The 26,497-nt window shown below is 38.5% G+C and overlaps 1 protein-coding gene across 3 annotated transcripts; it reads left to right on the plus strand.

Moving 5' to 3' along the window:
- The first annotated feature begins 4,922 nt into the window (after nucleotides 1–4,922).
- ZNF475 (zinc finger protein 475) lies at nucleotides 4,923–25,397 on the plus strand. Of its 3 annotated transcripts, none has more exons than XM_064643154.1 (5): nucleotides 4,923–4,972; nucleotides 5,074–5,157; nucleotides 14,221–15,097; nucleotides 21,706–21,886; nucleotides 25,063–25,397. In XM_064643154.1, the coding sequence occupies exons 3-5, from the start codon at nucleotides 14,666–14,668 to the stop codon at nucleotides 25,212–25,214; spliced, it is 765 nt and encodes a 254-aa protein (XP_064499224.1). In that variant the 5' UTR covers nucleotides 4,923–4,972; nucleotides 5,074–5,157; nucleotides 14,221–14,665; the 3' UTR covers nucleotides 25,215–25,397. The 3 variants fall into 3 exon arrangements, with proteins under 3 accessions (XP_064499224.1, XP_064499225.1, XP_064499223.1); XM_064643155.1 differs by having other exon boundaries at nucleotides 4,971–4,989; XM_064643153.1 differs by lacking the exon at nucleotides 4,923–4,972 and having other exon boundaries at nucleotides 4,996–5,157.
- Nucleotides 25,398–26,497: the final 1,100 nt, after the last annotated feature.

Consider the following 26,497-nt stretch of genomic DNA (forward strand, 5'->3'; position numbering starts at 1 on the left):
TATAAATCCAGGTTCTCAGAAAAGACCTCGTTGGTTGTTTTACATATTTGGCATATGCGTACTCTGATACCTTGACAGATTGAACATTGGAGGGCCTTCAAGTGTTTTCAAACCCATCTGAAGACTGGAGAATCTCTGACTTTCTCCACTATTTGTTTGAGTGCAGAGAGATTTTAGAGTCCATGTTACATTTATAATATGCAGCTGTTGTTTTAGTGACATCCTGGCTTAGAAGTATGGGATGAAAACTTATCTAAGTGCAGTTCTTGACTTTTTTTGGCTGTAATTAAATTCTGGATCTTACTTGTGAGGGATTTTTAAGGAAGATCCGGAAATCAATCCTTTTTGCTGGCATTATTCATGGTTTATTTATTTCCAATGCAGTTAATGAATGGAAAAAGAGAGAGGATAGGATATCACTTGTAGCTATTCTGCTTGTAGACCCATTTTAGTGCGGGTGAAGAAACTGGAAGAGAAAGGCTGATAGACTAAAAATAAAAATCTTTAGCATGTAATTGCAGAAAGAAGTGGTAGGGATTTAAGTCACAGAGGCTCAAATCCCTTGGGGACCACTTAAGAAGAATTACTGGAGTCATAGATTTCAGAGCCAGAAGGGATCAACAGATTGTTAGTTTGACCTACTGGGTAACATGCTCCATAGTATTTCATCCAGCTAATTTTGCTGCTAGCCTAGAGCTTGTCTTTCCTGAAGTCAGGTGAGCTTCATATAGAGGCTTAAGGTGATGAGGTTCAATGCATTTTAACAGTTTGTCCTCTGGTAGTTCCTTCCTTGTTGCTCAAAATATGTTGATTCTATATTTAACTTCACTTTATGTAGCTTCAGCCTCCTTTTTCTTTTTGTTGTCGTTGCTGTTTTGTTAAGCTTTTTCTGCTCTATTAGAAGCCTTCATTACCTATTATTTTCATGATGTGAAAGATGCTTATGAACTGAAGAGTGTACGCTAGGTACAAAAGATGGATGAAACAAAGGGCATACTTCCAGATGGCAGTAATATGAGTGACTGGAAAGAAAAACATCTGTTGTCAAGAAAATTGCCTCATTCTAAAGTATAGTGTGTGTAGCTGGGCTTCTCTGCAGCTGATGGATTGCTGTTTCAGTTTGCCTGTAGGTATTGATGCCAGCATGCCAAGGGCACTGGTTCCCCTGTGGCTCGACACTGCAATATCAGGGTAAAGAGGGCTGCCCTGGAGACAATGTGATTCCAGCTCTTGGGACAGCTTTTGGCAATGGTGGCTGCCTATTTGGGATGTGATGCAAAGGGAGAAGGAGTGAATGTCAGACTGTGTGAGGCTGCAGTGAGTCAGCCCCTCCGAGAGGGCTGGAAGAAACGTATAGTCTGTATAGAGGAGCATTGGGCTGCCCTGAGCGGGAGGCGAGGAGTTCAGATTTCTGCAAATCCAATTCATCTGAAGTTCTTGGCAGTCAGGGGAGGAAACTTGCAGCAGAGTGCTCTGGTGTGTGTGGAGTGATGACTGTCAGCCTGCCTTCTGGGAAGGCAGGCCAATAAATGTGGTTACCATGTCCTGCAACAACAGTCCTGAAGAGGGAGCATAAACTAATCCTAGTGTTCAGGGCAATATAAACTGCCTCCTTTGTGATGGAGTGAGCAGTGTAAGACTAATGGCTGAAGTATTGCACAACCATTGACAAAAAAAAATTATATATAGATGTCTTTAATAACCAATGATTTTATCCCTTTTTGCCAAGAGAGAGAAATTTGATGCATCAATTAAAATTGTTCTTTCTGCAAGATTTTTTTGAGAAGTCAATCATCTTACAATCTTCATGCTGCTATTTGTTCTTCTGTTACTTCTAAATACTGGATTTGTTCTTTTTGTGTCCAAGAACAAGGATCCTTCCTGTCTCTTACTGTATTTTGGAGTTTCAAAATTCTTTCTCAGAATTTCCCTTCCTGTTGTTAATGATATTAATTCAGAGGATCTGACATTTCTCCCACAATTCTCTGTTACTGAGAAGTATTATCAGAGGTATCATAGAAGTATAATTGTGAGGTAAATATGGTTTTGCAGAAAAATAGCACAAGGTATTTTCAGGTGGTCACACAGGGGAATGTCATTAGCACTGTGTAATTTGCTCGGAATAGTCCAGCCTTGGAATGTGTGGCAGTATTTCACTGAATGAAAAATGATTGTTGCTTCAGCTGCAGCCATATCTATCTTCCTGGAAAACTTCCAGCTTCAAAGGGAAATCTGGTTGTACAAGTTTGAACTGTGTTTTTAGCTGCAACATCTTTTCTGTCTTCTGGTTATCCATTGGAAATGGTAATGAAAACATGGCACATGGTCCTTTCAGCCTCAGTGTAACCTTTCTGTTTTTCAGGAAAGAAAAGTTCCTGAACCCAGAGGGTAATTCATTTCCTGATATCCTTTCAGATGTCAGTTGAAGGTATGCTTTGATGCATACTAATCTGTAGAGTAAAGCAAAAGGATGGCACCTACCAGGGCAATGTCAAAAAATAAATACACTTGTCTCCTAAGTAATGCCTTCACAACAACTGAATTATATGAAGCACAGACTGATTTAATGGGTTGAATAGTCAAGTTCTTAAATTTTTAGTTAACAAAACATGTTGTCATAGGAAAATCTTCCGAGAACCTAACATTGCTGCTTTACACATAGGAGAAAAGAAAGACTGGTAATGGGAAAGACATATAACAAACATTTCCAAACTTTCAGAAAAGCAAGCCGGAAAGTAAAAAAAAAATGTATAACAAAATGGACTTTCCTCATTTGTTTTTTCTTCATGGGCAAATGAGCTATAATAAACAGTGAAAATAAAGAAGTCCTAGCAATCGATGACCTCTCACCTTCACCCCATCGAAGCTGCTCTTTAAGGCATTTTTCATACTCATAGTTTGTTTATTGTTCCTCTGCTGCTTCCAAGTTGACCTTCAGGATCCCACTCAGAGTTTTGCAGGAAAAAAAATAGGGCAACAGAAACAAAAGAGTTATTAATTTAAATGATGGTTACAAAAATATGTGCAAAGTAATTATATCAGAGCTGTTCCTGTCTTGCTGAGATACAAATATTTTTATTGATGTTTTCCTCAGACCCTTTGGGAAATTATCAGACACATTGATATCCTTTGATAAGTTTCCCATGGCTTCTGTATTACCCTCCCAGTGTTCCAGGATGCCCTAATTAAATATGGAGATGAAATGTAAATTATTTCATATAATAAAGCCTTTTCCAGGAGCATCTCGTCCACTATGTGATTGCGTTTGGCTTGAAGAAGATACGCAATGGAAAGCAATTCACTTATGCTGTTTTTCTTCCTCTGGTAAAAGTAATTCCTGTGTCTGTTGTTTGTATTCTATCTAGACAGCAAGAGTTGACAATGGAGTATTGAAAAGATACAAACAGAAAGAGATTAAAGGCAATTTTGTACCATAAGTGAATGTAGATGTTTACAAAATGCAAGCATACTTATATTTCTATTCATAAACTTTCTGTTAGATCTATGAGGCAAAGGGTAACTTTAATCTTCCTGAATTTCAATTCTGTAGCTACACTATTCTTTATTACTTATTTACCTGTCACGTACAGTGATCACAGTTTTGTATACCTCAAATAACTTGAAACCAACAGTCTTCGGTGATAGCATCAGTGCCAGAGGTGAAATAATTTTTTCATGTATTTTTTCTGGCATCAAAGCATTCTGCAAAGACTGGTAAAAAGACCATCTGCATTTTAATTGTGTTAAACGGTGTGACCTCTGTGTCATGCTGACAACAAATTTTGTGCAATACAAATTTTGTTTAACCCCTAAGGCCAAGTGGAGGTTAAATGGCATTTGCTTTTGATCCAAGTGCTAGTCATTTGATAAACACCTTTTGCCATACATGGCATAAAGGTGAATTAACTGTTGATCTTACTGGCATTGCAGTGTCAGAAGGCCTAGCCTACTATCACTTTCCTGCTTTGCATACTGGTTTTTTGCAGTGCAACTCATTCTGATCAGACAACACGATTTTACTTCTCTGAAAGCCTTCTGTAATTTTCCTTTTTGTGTCTCCAGCCTGGGAATTCACATGGTTGAAGGATGCAATGTTGTAGAAGCCCATTTGACAGGTTTGCTTCATATCTGCTTTAGCAGCATACCTGCCACACCAAAAGTTTCAGTCTGAAACAGGTACTAAAATTTGTTTGCAGTAGATCTCCGTTGCTTAGCAGAACACACGACACTGCTCTTGCCAGGACTGTAAGCAAATGATACATGTTCTGCATTTTAAGGGTTTCAGTGACAACTGAAGTTTGTTAAGCAGAAAGGGATAGCATGGAAACAGCACTGTTGGCTTGCTCTTAGCACCGCCATCAGAGAACACTTGCCATGGGAATGTTTGAACCAGTGGTGTTTTCTTGAAGCAATTATTTATCATTGTTTCTGTAGAATTAATTTCCATGGAAAATATGAGTCTTGCAGAAGTTAAATTTCAAAAAACGTGAAAGAGTCTGACCAAAAACTGATTTTTTGCATGAGAAATTTTGCCTCTGTCGAAGATGGAGTTCGGGCTCCTTATTCTCTTATTCTTCTCTGTTGCCTGAGCTTCACGGCGATGCCATTTGTCCCTTCTCACCTCGTCAAGAGCAGAAAAGGTTTGAGAGAGGGGACCCCACTCATGGATGCAGAGCTTGGCTGGGGACCCTTCCCACGGAACAGCTCGCAAGTGTTCGGTCGATCAGACTTTCCGTACACACATATTCCTGCTTCTCTGGCAGGAAAAGCCCCGTTTCCCCCAAAGCCGAGAGCTGCACGCATCCCTCCAGAAGGACGCCGAGGAGCGGGCGGCAGGATCCGAGGGCGGGGCCACCTCCCCTGCCGGTGAGCGACAGCCGCGCGGGCCAATCAACGGCGGCGCAGCCGGCACATATTTGCATATGTTTGCGCGTTGCCGTGGTAACGGCGCGGGCCCGGTTCCGGGGTGCGGGTACGGCGGGACCGGGGGTGGGTGTGGGGACCCTAAATGTGCCCCGCGCCGGGAAATGTGGGCCCGACTGTGCTGCTCAACTCTCTTCTTCCTTCCGTAAGGGGCAAACTGAGCCAAAGCACAACATCAGAGAAGCCCGGGTCTTGGGGACATGAGGGAATTTTGACCCGCCCTTTGGAGCGAAGGTAATGCGAGTTTAGGAGGACACTGAAAATGCGGTGCCTTCCACGGTCTCCTGCGCGTTGGAGCTGAATAAGCCTGTGGACTTTTTTCAGGCAGTGGTTGGGTGAGGAGGCACTGTAGTTTTCCTTCCCTCCCGAAGTTCAAGCACCTCTTGTCCCTGGCAAGTAGACACGGGCGGATCCTTGGGATCCTCAGCTCACAACCCAATTCTGCTAGTTTTCACCTCATTTCCCTGTAAAACTGTGCTGATGGTACTGGTAACAGTCCTGGCCTGAAGGTCAGTCAGCCAGGGCTCAAATAGTGCAGTCCTGTGTGTTGCCCTCATCCCACTGTACCAGTGCCTGCTCTGAATGCCAGATGACTGAACTCCCACAGAGATAAAGGACCCAGTTGTAAATAACTAGGTCTATCAACAACGATTTGGGTGACTTTCACCCCTCATACCAGCCAGCTGGTAATAAATGCATGTGTAACAGCGCTTTCTGCAAGGATAGTGCATTTATTCTCTGGATTTTTTTTTTTTTCTGCAGAGGTTTGCCTGGCAAAAAGTGTGTGAGCGTTTACCAGGTCAGATGTTCTGGCTGCCTAGTTCTGCGCTTTTCCAGGGAAGTGGATGGAGTTAATTTATAGGTGTGTTTTAAGGACAGGAGAATACAATTGGAATAATCATGGCCAACCATTTGGATATTGAGTGGTGCTCAACAGTAATGAAAAGGTTTACTAAAAAGCCAGTTTGTTTTGCTTTGTTTTGCTTTATTTTGTTTTGTTTGGAAAGCGCAAGTGAAACAGAAAACTTTTCTGTCATTTCCAAATGGTCTATCTTAAAGGTTATTACAAAATTCGTTTGTGAGGTACTGTCAGTGAACTGATTGCTCAAGTTACAAATTAACACCATTGCCTTCATAAAAAATTTATATATTTTACTTAAATTTACTTTTCTATTTACCAAATTCCTTAGGGCAGTGATCTATTATAGGATGCACTGGTTTCTGACCGGGTGAAATTATGGTTACACAGTAAGGAGCTCAGACATACATATCACTTCCTTTAAGCCACATTGTCTGAGGATATTTCAGGCTTATATTCCATATGTATTTCTACTGGCCCATGAAATTTAGTCCTGTTAACTAAAGATTTATAAAACAGAAAACAGGACTATATGGACAGATGTGTAGATAACAGCTGCAAATACAAAGTGGGAAAAAGATCATCATTAAACATAACAAATTATATAATCATCAGGACTGAGGGGTACCAGGTAAAACTTGACATTTTTCCACCATTTCCTCTCACACCAATTATAAATTACTGTTGATTTAATCTGGAGAGAACAATAATGTAAAAGAGTGATGTTTTTTGAGATTTGTTACAAATAAGAACCTTAAAAATGAGTGATATAATGCTGTCAGGTATCTTGCTGGACATGATGGGTGTTTTGATAACACTCCTAGCATGCTGTTGTCTCTAACAGATTCAGTATGTGGCCATTTCTTTTTTGTAATACTGTGTCATGACTGTTCTGCAAAGTTTTAAGATGTGCTGTACTGTTCATGCATAATACAATGAGCAAAATAATGTCTTGTTAGGTGTACCAACATTTCACAAAATAATTGCGTTGTCCAGAGTTTTGTTTTTCTAGACATTTTCCACTTTGGATAGTTTCATCTGCTTGTGTAGATTCCCTCTGATTCTTTCCTGCTGTTTTGGCTTTCCGTTCATCATTTAAGTTTCATATTTTAATAGCTGGTGTATCTTGCTGGGGATACTAATTGCCATGGTAATCAGATTATCTTTTGAATATCCTGTTCATAACAAAAGTAGCAAAAATCTTAGTTACAGAGTCATTTATCAGCTGGATCACTTTCTTTCTATTCAAAAATGATTAAGGTTGATTTACACCGTGAAAGATGAGAACATTTACCCTTACTGATTATTTTCTCCTGTATAATGTAACTGTGTTACTGCAGATAATTGAAAAAAGTGTCTTTCCAATACTGAATCACTTTACACTTCAAGTGATAGGCTCTCAGCACATGTGCAGTGTCATCCTTCTACTGATTTCCACTGACTTGTGTCAATTTGTACAAGCTGACATGCCTGGCTTCTATTCTTTTGTTTCAAACAGGCTGAGAACCAATTATGAATTTATCCATCCACCTATTTTTTCTCCCTAACAATTAGCATACTTTCTTGAAGTAATTGCATAGTCATCATCAAAATCACTGGGAACCAGCTTGATTCTGTACATATAAGTTCCAGAAGTGGAAATATTGAACAGAGACATGATCTAGAAAGTACAAGTAGCTCACTTTGAGCTGTGTAAACTCGCTTTCTTCAATGCCTGCTTTTTCTCATACTCCTGTGCTGTGTGCAAGTTGAACATACCCAATCTATTCATTGTTTGATCCATATCCAATATGCCATTTATGATTTCCAGAGTGTTAAGTATCACAGATATACCTCATTAACTGAAGATTGTTAAGAATATGATGCATAAGTATCCCTAGTGTCACACATATCGGGAATATGTCTGTGCTGAGTTTTGCAGAAGAGCAAGTGTGAAGGCAGAGTAACATTTGTTTAAAATATGAGATGTGTGTTAAAGAGTTAGGAGTCAGACAAAGGTAATCCTCACCCTGATGAGTTGTGATGCATCACTAAGTAAAATACAAAAAGCAACAACTTTATGTGTAGAGCATAAAGGAGATCTGAGAGAGAATGGTGTTATTGGAGCAGGTCCAGGATTTTGAATGTTGAAAGTCTGAAAAATTACATTTTTTTACTAAAAATGTTTCATTTTTCCCATATATTTTAATTAGTAGGAATCATAATTCCTTTATGTAAAGGATTTCAGTCAAATCAAAGGTATTATTTCTTATGTTTGGGCAGAAGACATAGTAACATGAAAGAATTTATGTGTCACTAGAAAAAGTCTCCAGCTTTCTCTGGTAACAGTGTCATCAACTGAAATCAAATAGAGCTAATTAAATAAAATAAATTTAATTACTGCATAATTATACATAGGGCCTTCTTAAATGCCAAGTATACAATGACTGCTGTTGATGTGATTTTTTGATTGATCCATAAAGTTTTAGGTAGGAATATTATCAGATCCAAAGAAAGACATGGTTATTTTCATAGGTCGGAGGAAAATTACAAAAAACTTTGACTAGGATGATTGTCTCATCACAAAAATCACCTTAAATATTTCTGTAGAAAACCTCTGGGATTTTTATTTTCCTTTTCTTACATTGTAATGAACCCACAGCTCACAGACACAAGCAGACTTCTCTCTTGTGTACTTCACAGAGGTACATCTTTGAAGAAAGTTTCAGTTTTGTCTAACCAACACTTCAAACAATGGGAAAAATGTTCACTAGAAAATTCCCAGACAGTTCTAGCCTGTTTGTATATGTCAGAAAACAGTGGCTTTTTAGCCTGGTATATTTGGGGTTGAGTGTTCTTACCTTGTCCTTGTAGCTGGCTGCATCCATGTTTAACGAAGGCGTAACCAACCAGCCTCTGGGCTGCAGATGGTATGGGGGAAAAGGTATTACTATATGTGCAGCTGATCCCCTGATGGAACGAGCTCCACACTTGGATGTTTCTGAGTGTGCATTACTCATAAGACATTTAAGCCAGGCTGCTGCAATGTTAGATTTTACAGACTTACAAAGTCTTGAAGCTGCCAGAAGTGGGGGTGCATGCCAATACTTGTATGTTCAGAGATTGCAAATAGTTTTTTAAGATAGGAGGATGCATAAAAGTATGGATCATGCTCAGCTGTGACAAGATGAAGCATCCTGACCTAAAAAACTATGGATTTCCTGCATCTCAGGGGTATTTATTTAAGTTCAATCAAATAATAGATTATTCTTTTCACATGACTGAAGGAAATGATTAGTCTCTAGGACTAATCAAAGGAGACTCCTCCAGCCAGAAACTGTGGAGAAAATGCAGTGCTGAGCTGGAAAAATGTGAGGTTTTTAATGTGTGGTTAATTTGCTAAAAATATTGTTGGAAACATGAGAATGTTTTTTTTCCTTTTATCTTTCAGTGAAAAACAAATCCAACAGTAAGATGCTACAAATTGTCCAATATTTTAGTCCAGCTTATGTTTGAGAACTGTGTCTTAACAGACTTCTAAGATGATTTATAATTGAGCAATACAAAACAATATTTAGTACAAGAAAAGGTAAAGCTTAAGATGTTGGTTTAATTTAATTTGCTTTCCCTTAAAGAATAACAGGAAGCCTCATAGAAGACATTTTATTTGGAAAGAGCCTGAAGCAAGGCTTTTTGGCGCTCAACACAGGATGTCAGTTTGGTCCTTTCTGACACCTCTTTTTTATGTAAATATAATGAAAACCCAGTAGAGTGGAGAAAAAAGACTTACCTTCATCTTGACTGTAAAGTTAGGAATCAGCCTTAGAAAATCCTGCAACTGGCCTGATTTAGTATTGGGGTGCTAGAAAATCTAGATTAATTTCCTTCTTTTTCAGACTTGCTCTGTTATGCTTAGCAGATCACTTACTTCATCTCTCTCTTTTTGTATCTCTCATCCTGAGTTGTTGTTTAGACTGAGTTGTTGTTCTCCCTTGTCTTTATAGACAGTCCATCCCAGACTGAGAAACCAGGATATTTGGGTACTATTGTAGGGCGGGAAGTTTTGCTTGTTGCTTCTTATATAAAGCTATTTGACATATTTCAAATTTATGTAACAGTAAAGTTAGGTATTACAACTGAAAAACTTTTCCTTTAGAATACTTGCAAATTTAGTCCAATATATATGAATCATCCTTATTAATTGACCCACATAACAACAACTGTGGTGTCACAAACAGAAAGCTTATGGCTCCAAGCAAGGCATGATGAACAGGCAGAATGAGTATACAACCTTAAGTGTAGTGTTGAAGAAAGGGAAAACAAAGGGAGAACTCAGAGTGAAGTGGGGCTTTGCTTAAACAAGGGTTTACACAGCCAAGAACTATTGAATCCAAGATACTGAATTAACCAGTATTTTTTTGCAAGCTAAAATTAGTTTCTTCTTTTTTTGGCACTGACAGCATGATCTATAGCTAGGCTTTCACCAGGCTGTTGTACTCAGATGGCACTATTTTGGAGCATTACATTTTCCACTTCATTTAATGTATCTCTTATGCCTTTCATACTCTTCCTCAGGCAGATCACCCAATGCTGACCTTCTCATAACTCTGTTACAGGAGTCCTGATTTTGTAAGTACTCTCTAACTATAGATGAACTCTTCAAAGAGCGTCCTGGATTAAAGCCACTGTAACCTCAAGCAAGTACTTCATATAAATCCTTCTCATAGCTTTTTCAAGAACTGTTTTTAAAAAAAGTAGTAAAGGAATCAGTTGTTCCCAATTTTTATTTTGCTTGTTTATGGTCTTCTCTGGAAATTGTCTCTGCTTTTAGATGGAGTCAAACATGGTTAAGAGGGGTTTGGGGTTTGTTATGGTTTGTTTTTTGACATGTATAAGCTTGAAAGCTGTGTGACCTTTGTTTTAGCTCTATTTTTATTTGGTGCAAGGATTTATCTCATTCCTTTCTGTGCTGGCAGATGAGAACAATGACGGTAAGCCAACCATATAGTTTAAACAGAGTTTACAGTCTGTTACAGCTACACATGGAAAGTCTGTGATATCAGTCAGCATCCATAAACTGTACGAAATTGTCACAACTGTTCTTTTATTTTGTCCATTTAATAAGCATGGTTATGTCCTGGTAGTAGGAGGCTTCATACAATGTGTTCTTCCATAAGTTAATCTCTGGTTTTTTCAGCTGAGAGGTCTCAATGTGGAATTCTAGCTAAGTCAAAAGCAGTAGTGTTGAGAATTCATTGGAAACAGCCAGTTTAATTCCCCAGCTAACACAAGTATGTTTTCTTCAATTCAGTCAAGGAATCCAGGCTTATAAAATGACCTTATAATGGGTTTTGAGGAATTGTTTACATGAGAGAATCAAGAGAGATGAAAAACAGAGAGGGTCGCTCTTCAGAAATGGGCTGCATACAGGAAATAGGAAACGTATGTGTCAACTTTGCTTCCAAGTTCCAACACTGACATAAAAGAAGACATAAAGAAGGCCATTTCAGGGAAGAAGTTTCCACTTACTTGTATAGGTTGAATCATACATGGCAGCTAAGAGCAGGCAGCATTAGTGAAGCATGGATAATAATGCTATTGCAATTTCTGGTTAGATGAAGCTTAAAAACAATGTGCAAGAGTTCCAGTTCCCTCTTCAGGACAAGAAGATTAGAGATGTACCGAGATATTTGCACTCTTGTCATTCTGTTCTATTTTGGTCAGAGTGAAGCTCTCAGCCTGGTGCTGAACTAACCATAGTATTTCACTTGTTTTTAATTAAATTTAACTTTACTAGTTGTAAATGACCTATCACTGCAGTTCATGAGATTGTTTTTAAGTATTGTCCTCAGTGGAACTGCAGAGGAGAGAAATGTTTTCCCACAGCTATATGCAGTGATCAACTGTACCTTCCCACTTCATTGAAAAACATATCGCAACATTTTTGAAAGGAAAACATAAGGAAGTTTTATGTTTTGAAATGTAAAATCACAGTCTGACTTACTTCCACAACTTTACCACTGAGCTCAAGAGAAAATTTGCACTGCTCATATTCCTTTTCATTTCACACTGAATTTATAGGAAGTTTCCAAATAATAACAGTCAACTTGGCAGGAATAAATGTAGACCAAATGGTGTAATCCCCACAAGGAAACATAATTCTCTTATGAAGTATTTACAATAGCAAGCTTGGAAATCCAACAATAAGTTATATTGTTAATAGATTGTTTATAGCATCTTTTATTGACTGATTCATTCCTAATGGCAACAGATTTAGTCACCTAACATTCTTCATGTGGCAGGCAGTTCAGTGTTCACTGTTGCTTTAAGAATCCTCTCAGGTAGCAGAAAGTTTCGGTCTGACATAAATCAATAAATAGGACATAAATAGGACCTTACAAAGTTCAGAAGTTCCCTGAAATGTGACTGAACTTTCTGATGCTCTCTTCCTGTGACCTGCCAATAACCCTTATCTCCCCTGCCTTCATGACCCTTTAATGTTTCCCTGGCTCTCCGTTCCCTTCATCCTCCTAAAGAGCTTGGCTACTTCCCAACTTGGATTCATCCAACAGGCCACCCTCCTTGGAAACTGTCCCAGTCTTTGAAACAGCATTGCAGTACAGTAGCCTCAATACTAGTTTGCAGATTTAAATTTCACATACTGCTGAACCTGTTATTTTGATATCTGAACTAAAAATTCCAGCGCTACAGTTTTGTGTAACCTTCAACATACATTGTATGTGTACCTGATAGCTTGAGACATCAGAGGATACTAAATCCTTGTACGTTACCATATTTTTCCCCAAAGTGCAGTTATCTAATAGAGTTTTAGATGAGGTGTTAACTTTGAGTGCAAAGTCCCTCAAGAATTTTATTTTTAACAGCTAAGTGCAACATATTTGTTCACAGAGATTCATTCCAGTACAAATCACACATTGGGTCTGATGGTCTTCACATTTTCCAATTTGCCTTACAAATAAATCTGAGCTTCACAGAAGATTTTTTTTTTTTTTTAAGTAAGAAAGTATCCCAGGAATATGTAGCTTTGTGAGTATTTAAGCAAACAGTGTCAATGCAGCAATCTAAACACTTTTTATGTGCCTGGCAAGAGGATGACTATGCACATGAACCTGTGTGATGACTTTTTTCACTATTGCCCATGTCCTTAAGACATCCCCTAGAATATTTATGAGAGACTAGAATGAGCTGAGTGCGTCTCTGTGGCACAGATTAAGTTTGTCATCTGAAAAACTGCGTCATTTCCCTTGCCGATAGTAAAATTCAGCCCATGGGTTCAGAGGTGGGAGTGATAAGGGTGAAAAGGCTGTTGAGTGGAAACAAAGTCTTCCATGGTGACATAACAGTACAGCAGTAAAGAGCAGATCCAGGTTGGTTGGTTGCAGCTGAGAAAGTGAACCGAGACAGGTCAATGGAATCTCTGGATAAGTTTGTGAGTTAGAAACCCCCTAAAAATTTGGAAGGAATGAGATGAAGTTTGGAATATTTGGTAAGGACAAGGTGACCATTTAGCCAACCGTTTCTTCTGTTACAGAAAAAGTAGACTGTCCTTGGCAGTTGCCTACCCATGCAACGTGCTAGCTACTTTTTTTTCTTGCAATAAAGCAGTAGCCTCTACCATACATGTGTACAGTCTGAATTTTATTTTCTGATCCTTAGAGGATCAGGTTAAAATATTATAAGAAATGAACTTTTAAGGGATACAGCATGGATTTATCTGTATACAGGGATAGACTGCACAGTGACAAATTGAAATATGTTTAGTACTGTGTTGAGACTAAACAAATGCAGTGGCCTTACCTTCTCCTCATATTGCATGTGCTTCAGCCCCCAAAGCATGTCACTAGGTCTTACTAATAAACCTGCTCAATTTTATTAGTAGCTCTCCTGTACTGGGAGAATCAAGACTGGTTAGAGAATTTGAGCCACCACCTCACAAGTGCTGAATAAAGGGACCTAATAATTTCCTTCAACCTACAGACTGGAAACATTTTCCTTTCTGACAGTCCCCTTGTAGATTGGACACTAACATCCCTCTGCTAAGGGACTTTTTCTTATTTCTCTGGAGAAAGGGAAATTATGTTTAACTATCAACATAAAAGGCTTATTTTTATAAAATTAAGGACTGTGCTAGAAATACCAGTTCTATCAATAACTCAAAATAAATCCTATTGAGTATACTCCAAACCACTTGCATTTCATCAGCTTCACTTTGTGCAAATCCATCTTCTTTCATGTCCTTCACAACTTTCTGTCCTCTGAGACTAGAATTTTAGATTTACATTGTTCAACTGCGTGTTAAGGGTAAGGATATATTTGATGTTATTTATCTGCTATTTAAAAGTACAAGAGTATTAAGGTTCCTTGTGGTAAACCACTGGTTGGTAACCTTAACAAGGAAGAAGACATTTATTAATATGTACTAATTTCATTTGTTTCAGGATCATGTAAGAACAAAAGACAAACAGAAAACACACAGAAACCCTCCTTCTCTACTGAAACAGCTATTAGGTGTAGTGTTCCAGCTTTAAAGTCCCTAATATATGTTGGCTCATGAAAATGGATTAAGAAGATGTAGGATCATTCTGAATAGCAGACTTTCCCAAGACCTTTATGTGCAGGAGAGGGAGAAATTTCCCAAAATGTCATACCCTTCATGGAAACAAATGCCAGGAAAAAGAATGTGAACAAAACTTGTAGTGCTCTGTCAAGTCCTGGAGAAGCCCCTACTAGTATCTCTAGTACCTTGTCCTCAGAGTATCATCTGGCACCATCTAACGTGCAGATCTTCCCAGAAATTTTCCCAAAGTAGTACATCTAGAAGCTGGACCCCAGTAAAGGTGACCAGGCACTACGATAGAATCAAAACTGTCAGATTTTTCAAACATGTCTCAAACACCCTTCCCACCAAGGAGACCTGGCTTGAAGGTATGCTATATCTGTGGCAGAGAATTTGGGACACAGTCTATTTCTATACATGAATCCCAGTGCCTAAAGAAGTGGCATATTGAAAACGATCAACTACCAAAGCACCTTAGAAGACCAGAGCCCAGGAAACCTGAGGTCCTTCCTGGTGGTTCCTATACACTTACAGATGAAAATGAGGCGGCTTATCAGAGTGCTCAAGCTCAGCTCGTGCCCTGTGGAAACTGTGGCCGAACCTTTTTTCCTGAGCGTCTTCCTGTGCATGAAAGGTGTTGCAGAGGAGGTAGCAGCACTCATAAATCTGGTAAAGGACCAAGATCTGGAGCTGGCTCAGAAAGATATGATCAATCTGAGAACCATCAAGGAATGAGTGGGGCTGCATCAGCTGCGCAGGTAAATTGCTAAGCATGTGCTGCATGAAAGGGTGTGGATGCATCTTGATGCTTGGATCTCCAGGGGAGACTGGTTTCCCATCAAATTTAAAATCACTTCCCTTCAGAAAGACCTTTTGGCTCCATGAAAAAGTTTATCTGCTGAATAGTAGAAAAAAAAAGTGGAATACTTGGTGCATGGGGAAACTACTTATTCTTATTTGTTTCAACTTTCTTTTTGAAAGGGAGTAGTTGGGTTCTCCTTCTTTGTGGTCCTGTAAGAGTTATGCCCCAAGAGGGACCATTGTTTGCTATAGCTCCCTAGACAATTCTATTGAGTAGCTTAGGCAAGGTTTGGATGTTATTTTTTTAGCAGATATTAGGTATTTTTATTTAATTAACATGAAAAGCAGTGTTTCATTGTCCCGTAAGCACTCCAAAATATGATTTTCATATTTTACCATTTTTCTTAGTCTTGGCATGGAACATGAGTTTACTGAGGACTGCATGTTCAAAGGCAGCAGCTCTGGGTCTAACAACAACAAAATAAGTAGGACTGCACATTTCTTTCCACTGAATTTGATTCAAGATCCAAGAATAAAGAAGCTGATTCACATTATCCAAAAACTATACAGAGTTTTGGAAAATGGCTTATTTTTTTCTGCATTTTTTTCTGCACAAGCTGTCTTTTGGCCAGGAGTTTTGTAAGATAGTTGTCTAAATTTAGGCCCAGTGTCTAAATTAAACAGCTCTTTTTATTTTTTTTTTAAATGGGGATTGAAATCCTGTTTGCCTACCTTACTTTTGAAAATGAGATTTAGCTCTTTCAGTCACCAAAGGAATGCAATGGTATGCAGAGCATTTCTAAAGATGCTTTAGAAATCAAAGGGTGTTACCTGTTAGTTTCCCAGCTGCTGAATAAAATAAAGATAGTAGCATTACCCTAGCTCACATGAGACTAAGACAACAGGAACTATTTTTTTATTATGCTATATGAGGCCACTAACTGATAGATACTGGCAAATTAAGGTTCACTCCTTAGGTCTTCTATCAGCAAATTTCAAATAATACCAAAGAGTTCAAAGTGCTGCACAGCTGCATCTATAGCTGTAGGAAGGGCGATGTTATTGTTTTACACTACATTGTACCCTTTACCAAAGAACTGGCTTTGCTCTAAAGGTGATTGTTCACTGAAAGGCATGGGTGTGAAACAGAGAATTTAATCCATCGCACATAATTCTGTAGTTTAAAAAAAAAAAAAGGGCGTGGGGGAATTGGCTATAGTTATAATGCCATCAAAAAGAAAAAAAAGAAAAAAGTTTAGAATGTGGTTTGGCATTGACAGTGATTCTGTAAAAACGTTACCCTCTTGCACAACATATCTGCTCCCTGTGTGGATTCAGTCACATCTGCTGACTTGTTGAACAACAACATTATTACCACTTTTTAGTTCTGTGAACTCTGCAGAGCCAGAGTGAAATCTGTTCAAATCTGTTCTTCCTTCTGTGTGAACGGCAGGTTTCCTCATTTACTTCCAAGCAGTTACAGTTCATCAATTGCAACAGAACTAATGAGGCTGTACAGCTTGCAGTTTGTAATAGACTCTAAGGGACTTTATTATTAACAATGACTTTCAAGAAGGGGTGATTGATTTTACCTCTCTGAGGTCTTTCATTTTAATATTTTTAGAGCTGTTCTTTTGTGCAGAGGCTCACCTTAAAGGCAGAGAGCAGAACAGAAAGACTGAAAGAAATATCCTGTGATCCAAGTAGTTCTTCAGGACTGGCAGACAGCTTATAGGAAGTGGTCAAAGGAAGCCTCTTTTCCATAGGTTTAAATTCTCTGCATGAGGCTCTCTATTTACAGTTGAAAATTTTGAAAGGTCCACAGATGGAAGGATGTGGAAAAGCACTAAGCTTATGGAAAAACTGCAGATTTGCTATGAACAGGGACAAGATCTGTGTCCCCTCTACAGTCTTCATCTTTTTCCAACATATGTTTTTAGTTTTGTTCACCTTACCAGCTCCTCAGCTACTTATTAGTTCTGTTAAAAAATAGTACTCCATTAGTGCTGGAGTGAAATGGCAATATGTTTTGGTCCTGTCTGGAAAGCATTTGGGGCAGCTATTGTCTCATTTAACAGACTTACTTGCTGTGATCGTGAATTATTTAAGTACTTTTTTAAAGTCCTGATTCAGCAAAACATCAGAGGAAAAGACTAACTGAAAAAAACATCCAACTCTTGTATAAGTGTATTTAAGAGAAGTAATGCTGCAGTCAAATTAATTTATGCAATGAAAGATGCCCTAAATGAAAAAGCTGGATTTTCTTCATTTGCAAAATAAAAGTTTTGACTGATTTAGTAGTACACCATGTGAAGGGCATTTTAACTTTACAACTGCAAGCACTTCTGTCTGTGTGCCTCTGTCCTGGAGCTCCCTTCCCTTTAGCAAGTGAAGGGCCAATTAGACCAGTATCATTACTGACAAACTCTTTCACAGTTCTGCGTTAAATGTCTTTAGAACTGGAGGCACAATAGCCTCTGTAAACCATCTCTTTCACTTACTGCTCTTACTCTCAGAATCAGTGAACACATCTGAGTTGATCGTGTGTGGCTTTGTAAACCAAACCACTGCCTATGCTTAGACTCAGAAATTCTACTGTGATACCCCAAAAAATAGAAGTGATGTCTGGAGCTACTGAAACTGAGACTTGCACTAGAACAGAGTCTGTGTTTTATTCTTTCATAGAAAAAAATGTGTGGTACGTGTAAGTGAGCACCAGTGACTTGCTGTGTGTATATGAGTTACAGGGTTTTTGACAATAGATAACGCTGATCTTGGAAGCCTATTGATGTATCGCTAGCATCTGGTGCTGCCATCTGCTGTTTTCTTCTTATCAGGTGAATTACCTAAAAAGATTTCACTGATCTTCCTTTGCTGTATTGCAATGCATTTTAACGCAGCGTAAACCTTGAAAATTCATGTAGCAACAATGTTGATGTTGTATTTTGCTCTAGCATAAAGCCGTCCAGGCATTTGGTAAAAGGAAGACTCCTTCAGATGCTGTGTAATTCTAATGAAGGTGGAAAGTCAATGAAAAGCTTTGTGTGCCTCGATTGCAGTGGTTTTGAACACCTTTCTAGGAGAATACTGACAAACAAATTTTCAAATATGGAAAGTTAGTTGAGAATGGATAGTGAACAGATGGTTTGAATGAAACTTATCATTGGGAGTGATTGAGTTTCTTGCCTTTCTTTTTGTACACAAAAGCCATGTTCATTATGCCGATGTATTTCAATTAAAATAAAACACATCAGAAGCAAAATGGGATATTCTAGTGCTCCCAGTGCAGTAATATCTTTAATTAGCAGCATCATCTGGCAAAATTACCTTGCTTTTCAAAGAAATTTTATACACAGGCATATAGGACACCAGTCCTAACATTTGAGCTGTTGTGTTGTGGCTGAAAGTGCTCCAGTGGGGTGTGAAATGCAACTTTGGATAGTCATGAGCCCCATGCCACAGCTTGTCCCTGTTCCTTATGCAAAATGCTTTCTACTTTCCAGAGAGGAGTGTATGAAAAGGGCTGCTTTCATACAACAGAATGGTGCTGCTAAGTGTTTGCATCAATCTTGTCTTGAGCCTCTGTTCCCTGGGCACTTCAAGTCTATGATGAGAGCTCTGTCCTAGAGCAAGATGCTTCCCCTCTTCCCATTAAAATACATGGATAACTAAACAAATAGGAGAGGCAGAGGTGTGTGCAGTCCTGGATGATAAATATTTATGTAGTGGAGTTTGGGAGACAGTCTTATTGTGTGTACTTAAGAAGAAATTAAAAGCTTTGTGCAGTATAGAAGGATTTGACCTCATGTAACACCATAACAAGCAGCCTGGGGCTAACCTCAAGTAATGTCAGGTCTATTGAAAATACATAGTTGCATAGCCCTCTGAGCTAAATAACTTCATTCATGGTCACGCAGACATACTTAGCAGTCTAGGAGAAAAAAAGAAAATACTGAGACACCAGAGGAAAGCCTAACTACACTGTTAGGTATTTGTAGGTATTTTTATAATAACACATATCCTCAGGAACAGACCTTCCCTACAACCCTTTTTAAAAGTTAAAAACAAAGCAGTGAGCAGACAGCCTAGCCACTGGCCTGTGAGTAGTTTGGGTTGGAAAATTGTGGTGTTTCCAAAAATAGTTTCATTTCAAACTGCAGGCCTCCAGATGTGACATTTGGGATAAGCACACTCTGAAGAGAAAAATAAATGAAGGGTAAATATCATCAGCTGTAGAAATTCCAAGTAAAGCTTATCATATCTTGGATTCCACAGTTAAAAAATGAAAAACCTGTTACTACCAATTGTAAGGCTAATCTCCTTCAGGTTTTATTTTTCAGGTTTTTAACATGTGTGCAGAGAAGGATTTGTGAGTATAATTTTATGTGTGGTGATGATTCAAAGTCACTATTTTTCTGGAAAAAAAAATAATTCTATCCTTAGAGTGACCTGATTCCTTTTAATTAATTCTGGTCTCTGCTATTGTTTCTGTACAGTTTTTTATTGTGGAAGTTACAAAAGACAGACATATCTACTTGAACTGAGTTCTACAACATTTGTACCAGGATTCCTTTTTCCCTTCCTGGTGGTATATAAAGAGTACCTACAGACCGAATGCAAATCAAATTGCTCTTTCCTAGTTTTCAGCCAATAGATAACCTATTTTAGTGAATGGCAGGAACCTAGCTAATGACACTAGTGAGGAAAATGTGTTCCCAGTGATTTTACACATAGCATTTTTTAAGGAAACCATTTCTAAAATGCTGTAACATGCCCAAAACAGGAATGCACACTGAATTGAGTCCCCTGACCTCAAGAATTCAGATTATAGTATCCTTATCTAAACCTCTCCAGAGCCTCCAAGAAACATATAGTGCCGTCAAACAACTCTATCTGGACCCAGAGTCTTATCTCCACATCAGACAAGATTTAGCTCAAGACTTGAAGCAAAGAAGTAGGTGAAAATTGATAGTGAAAAATCAGAAGGTGTTCTTACAATAGCTGTTGATATATTCACCTACAAATAGGAGAAGGATATGTTTTTATATTTATTTGTGTTATCAAAGGTAGCTAAGAAAATTCCATTTGAAAGTCAAGAGGCTGAAAATCTCCTTGAAGAGACTGTCTTTGGATGTTGTATTTCAAGTCACTGTGAGAACTTTCTAGATTAAGTCCACCTTTTCCCAGCAAAAATACACTTTATAGAGTAGTATTCTTGTAATTGAGATTACATGTGTGATACAGGAAAGCAAGCTTATGCAGATTGTTCACTAATGACATTTTCAGACTGTAACGTAAATGTGAGAAGAAATGCCCAGAATTTCTTGAACACACTGATGGGCTGACAGAGAGAGTCATAAATACTGGAACAGGTTACTCTTTGTCTTAAACAGCAGCAGAGGAAAAAATTAAATCCCCACCTCCCTTGTTTGAGTGAGAAAGGCTTCCCGTGTTTGGTCTGGCATGGCTGTCCTCTAAGTTTAGGAGGGCAGGGGATAGCTCATCTCTTACTGGTATTCTGCAGTCAGAAGTGTAGGAAGCACTGGCAGTTGTGAGACCCATCTGTGTGCCTCCAAGTTCTGTCTCTAGAGTGTGTTTTTACTCTACTTCCTGGAACAGGGCTGGTATTGACACCACACCTAGTCCGGGACATGCCTAAGGACACAGCCGAGTCCATAATCTGCCATTCCACAGTAATTATATATTTTTCAGCCTTAGAATATGTATTTGTGAGGTCTGGGGCTGAGGAATCTTTTTCTTCCATTGTTGGGCTGGTTTTTTTCTGAGAACAATAGCATATTTGAAGTGTGAAAACAATAACTTGCTTAGAGTCCAGTTCTGCACTCGCTACAGTCACTGGCAAAGTTCACACTGAGGCCTTCGGGATAAACAAACAGCAATTCCTATTTTGCCCCTCATCCTGAAATATCCTGGGTTGATTTTAGTCCTTAAAGGCCAAGAATTCCATCAACTAACTGACCTGTGGCAAAAGTAACATAGGGTAAGGGACCACAGTCACTGCTTGGGACAGCTGCCCTCATTGTCCAACTTTAGAGAGACACTAAGGCTGGACACAGTGGTTTGAGCTGTGTTCTGCCAGAAGATGGAGTCTTTCTGTTACTGCAGCTGTGTTCAGCTGAGGAAGCTTTTGTTGCTGCTTTACATGTTGCTTCTGCTTGGTCCGTAAAAAAGGGCTTCAACCATTTAAGATGGATGCTGCTCCTCAGCAACTTGATGAAGCAGAGTTGTTTCGGCATGTGAAGACTGAGCATTTCCATGAATTTGAAGGTGTGAAAATAGGAGATGAAACTTACATAGCTAAGTATTAGTCACACACATGAATTTTCAGTCCAGTATCTGCAGAATGAACCCACCTGTTAATGAGGCGATATCTCTTACAAGCTTCAAGACTGAATCCAAACAAAATGAAATTGATAGAAACAGTTACACTGATTTCACAAGTATCAAGTTCCTTATCTACATGACTGTTTTCATCCACAATCATTCTGATTCAAAATTAATGTTGAAAACAGTATTTATTCTTCTTCACCATTGTTACTTGCAGGCAAAAGTGATAAAACGACCACCAACAGTGATTTGTTACATATGTGGTCGTGAGTATGGAACAAAATCTATTAGTATTCATGAACCACAATGCCTGAAAAAATGGCACCAGGAGAATGACAACCTACCCAAGCACTTGAGAAGGCCAGAACCTAAAAAGCCTGAAGTAAGAATTGTGCAAGGTAAGATACATATTAAATTAAGATATGGGATGAAGAAAGTGGGAGGAACAAAAAAAAAAGAAAAAGTAATTTAAAGTAGTAGATAAACAGTTTGCAAGAACTGCTTTCTTCGGTTTTCTTGTTTTAAGCTTTTTATTAAGTATCCAGTTATTCTGTAAAGCATCCGTGAGAAGTAAGAGTAGTCACTGACTCTGGAACATGGCTTCTGGGGCAGTCCCCTTTATGCGTCAGTATGTTCTGAACCAAAACACTACATCACTACTTTTTGACTCCTTTCAACACTGTAGATAGGTATATTTTGAAATAAGCAAAAACATCCAAGAATAATGTGCAGACTTGACACATACAGTCATTAAAATAAAATACCCTCAGGCAACATAGGTATAGATGCTTCAGCTATGTTCTTCTACAGTCAACATCCAGTGGATGTTATTGATCCCTTTTATTTAAAAGTATTAGAAGCTTTCATTGTGAGATATTATAATATAAACACAGTGAAGAAAAAATACAGGTAGTAAAAAAAAAAATTAATTCTGCCAATTTGGCATGTTTGTGTTGTGGATTCTGTTTTGTAAGATTCCACTTCTTCAAATCAACAAACACCGATGATCCCCAGCACCCACAGAGATAGGTTCTGGTATGTATTCCAGGGGGGGTGTGCTCACTGTAGGACCAAAACCAAATCCTTATCTGTGCATTGCCTGGAAGCTGTTCCCAGGACTTCCCTTTTCCCACGTAAAGTTATTTCACCTTTTCTTCTGGATGCTTTCCCTGGCTCTGCCAGCTGGTCTGAGCTACTTTGGGCCCAGTTTGGACCACTTCCTCACAGGCATTTAATCCACACATGCTTTTTTTTATAGTCCCCATAATTTCCCTCAGCTTCCCCTAATGTCTGGAAAAGTAGACAAAGTCTGCTACAACTCACTGTGAACGAGTCATACGCTAGGTCAGTTTACAGCAGTATAAAGAAATATGTCCTCAGAAGACACACAGAGGAGAGCAGGATCACGAAGAACACTAAACAGCTGTTCAAAATATTAATCAAAGATCAAATAATATCAAATCAGAACTTGGTTAACAGATGCCAAGTGGCAGAATTGAATCTGCATTAAAAGATATGTTCAAAAGATGTTTTCATTGTATTTGCTGTTTTAGATGTTAAACACTTTTTAGTTATTACACATTTTGGGGTAAAACAGATTGGAGAAAATGAGAATTCCATGTGAAAGAGAAGGATGCAAAAGGACAAATCTGTTTGTTTTTTTTTTTAAATACACTGTTCTTATTTTGAAGGAGTGGAAGCAGAAAGACAGCAACTCTTTGAGAAAACAGTCTAGCAGAAAGCTCCCAGATATGAATCAGAAAGTTGTCTTATGCAGTGAGTCATATCAGGCGCCTCTCATCTCCTGTGAAGTGTTGTGTGCCCATGGTTCCCCAGGGGACATTGACCTGCTTCCAGCATATGTCCCTAAATGCCTGCTGATGCAAGCCTGATCAGTTCTGTACCTTGAGCTAAAATTGTTGTTCTCCCTGCGGTTGCCTCATACTTCTGGCCTCAAGAAAATAATCTCAGTGTTGTTCTTTTTCCGTAAGAGTTACTCTCGATCATCTGGTAAATGCTATAACTGACCTTGAGACCACATGCATGTACTGCATGTCTCACAGTTTCTCAGCTCAGGGAGAAGGGATTACCCCTGTTGTTGAATGAAACAAATGTTGTTGAATGTTCAAAAAAAGCTCAGAAATATTAACTGCTTACATAAAACTTTTTATAACTTACATAAATCTTTTTCTGAAAACTCAAGTGTCACGAGAAGACAACCACTGCCCTCATTACACAGTGTTTTGTTTGTGGAATGCCTAACACATGCCTGCAAGGAGAAAGTCATCTCTCTTTCTCCCCCTCCCTTTTTTTTTGTATTCCATGAACTCATCAAAGTACAGAAAATACACATTCATTTCCTGCAAGCAAAGGGGATATTTGTCTCAGCCAAGAAAAGAAACACTACTTGGTTGCTCTTCTAACAAAAAGAACATTAGGAACAGGCATATTAAGAGATCTAAGGCTTATTGTGGTTATGTGAACCACTGGATATGAATCATATTAAAATTGTATGGGCCTTTAATGAAGGGCTCTATCATGTGCCAGTGACAGAAACCATGGAATTTTTTTTAAATGCACAAATGCCTTTCTTTTAAAAATTGTCCACTGCTAAAAGTTCAAAGAAAAAACTAGATTTTTAAATCTTTCTCTATATTGTCATACTATTTGAGAAGGGTGAAGCAAGTACATCTTCAAGCCATGTGGATTTTTTTCTGCATGTACTTCAAATGAAAACTCTTAAGAACTAAATCCAGGTATTAAGCAACCTGCCTGGCCTTTTTGCAAATCAGTTTGAGACAATAGTATGTGAAAAAAAAGTCAATTTCAAGATGAAAGTAAACAAGACTTTTTTTTATACCCAAATAAAATCTTGAAAATACATCTGAGTGTTTGAAGAATGCTCCCGTGTTTTCGAAGCAGTCATTCTTCCCACAGTGGAAAATAACTGAGGGTAAGACTGGATTAGTGTTTAAATCACAATAGATGCATCAGTGCAATGACCTCACAGGAAGTTGTGGCTTAAAAGTACTGTAGGTTTTGTCTGTAAGGTTTTGGCCTTATCTAAGATTTACTCCAATTTTTAGCAAAACTTGCATAAACTTCAATGGGAAGAAAATTGAGCCCCTTGTCCAGAGCAGTGCAAAGAGCATATTCTCAAATATGATACATTCCCGCCCATAGCCATGGTCAGATAACACATGCTCATTAAACAGAACTTGAAATGAAGCCAAAAAGTGAATTTGCTGATAATAGTATGTGTGTAAAGATGTTAGCAATTAACTTAGAATGCACATCATAACACACAGCATGATGTTTTCTCTGTACTCTCATACAATACAAAATTATTCAGTTTGAAGTTAATTTAATTCAACCCCTGGGACAAAAAACAGAGTCTTTTTTATGTATTTTTTACTCTTTTGCTTCTTTCTTTTCTTTTACATTTGCAAAAGCAATATGGTTTGGTTAAACTGAAAGGCTCAGTCAACAGGTATTTCCTGAAAATATTTTCCATAAAGAGTTGAATGTGGGTCTCCAGAATGAAAGCTGATACTTTCTTTTTCTAATTTTCCAGCCAAAGGTTTCTATGATCTTGATTCTTTAAATGAGGCAGCCTGGAGCAGCGCCCAGACCCAGCTAGTTCCATGTGATATTTGTGGGCGTACTTTTCTTCCAGACAGACTGATCGTCCACCAGAGGTCCTGTAAACCAAAACCTGCAAAGTGAAGTGGATGCAACACACATACATACAAATACACGCCTGCTAACACACAAACACGCATCAATAAAATGTGTGTGTGTGTGTGTGTGTGTGTGTGTGTGTGTGCATGAAGGCACACACATGCACCCATACCTTTTAGACAAACCACCAGAGAAATAAAATTCAGCTGAGAGGCGTGACCATCAAAACTGTAGTGTGTAATCATATCATGTGCTCCAGAAATCTCTAGAGTGAAAATCAGCAGTTGCTACCAAAGGATAAGATCAAATACAGAAAATTATTTCCTTGATAATTTTGTTTCCCCTCTACCAAAGACTTCTCTGGTTAGTGTAAGGAACTGTAGCTGAACTTGACTAATCAGAGAAACCAAGTAGCTCCTTTAATTAAGTTTGTTCATTTTTGTTAAAGTTTTTGGGGTTTTATGGGAGGGAGGTGGTGTCTTTGTCCATTTTCAGCACAAGACTATTCAAGGACTCCCACTCAGAACTTAAATCCAATGAGCACTCCAGGGTTCATATCCTTGTGTGACAGTGTATCGTGAAGACCTTGACTGCTACGAGTGAAACATTCCCATATAAAGGGACCCAGTTGTGGGCCATAGAAGCAGAAATTGGCTGCTTTTAGAAAAGACCCCAGAAGTGCCCTCTTCTTGGAGCATTTTGTGCTTAAGAACGATGCTGACCATTTGATTTATCCTCAGCTCAGTAAACTGATCATGCCAAAAATATTATAAGTCAGAGAAGCATATCTTTGTCATGAACATTGTAAAAGGAAACATATTTTTATGTCAAGATAAAACATGCATAGTGTCTCAGATGGTTGGCATAAAATACCACCCTGCCCTCTGTACCAAATGTGGCCATAGCAGAGTGCCAGTATTGGCAAGAAGGGTAGGTATACTACAGTAAAGCTGTGGGGAAGGTGTTTGATGGTGCTATTTTGTTATGTAGAAGAATCAGTGCCAAAACACATCAGTGAATAGGCTAAAAACATAGAAGAAGTAATACTCACTTTTACAAGGTACAGCAGAGAGCAATTATTATTATTTTACTTACTCTGTAGCATTTTATTAAGTGGTGAGGTTATTCAAAAGGTATGACAAAATCCAATACAAGTTGTGGAACAGCAATCTATGCTTCCTGATATTATGAAAGAAAGTGTATATCATGTATGTTTTTGTCTGCAGGCTTAAGGCCCATAATTGTCTGTTATGTATTTTGTGATCAGTGTGACTTTTCTCAGAGCATTCACACTTGCTATTGTACTTAAAAATCAGATGAAGTGGATG

The sequence above is a fragment of the Pseudopipra pipra genome, chromosome Z (assembly GCF_036250125.1).
Source record: "Pseudopipra pipra isolate bDixPip1 chromosome Z, bDixPip1.hap1, whole genome shotgun sequence".
In the NCBI taxonomy this organism is placed as follows: Eukaryota; Metazoa; Chordata; class Aves; order Passeriformes; family Pipridae; genus Pseudopipra; species Pseudopipra pipra.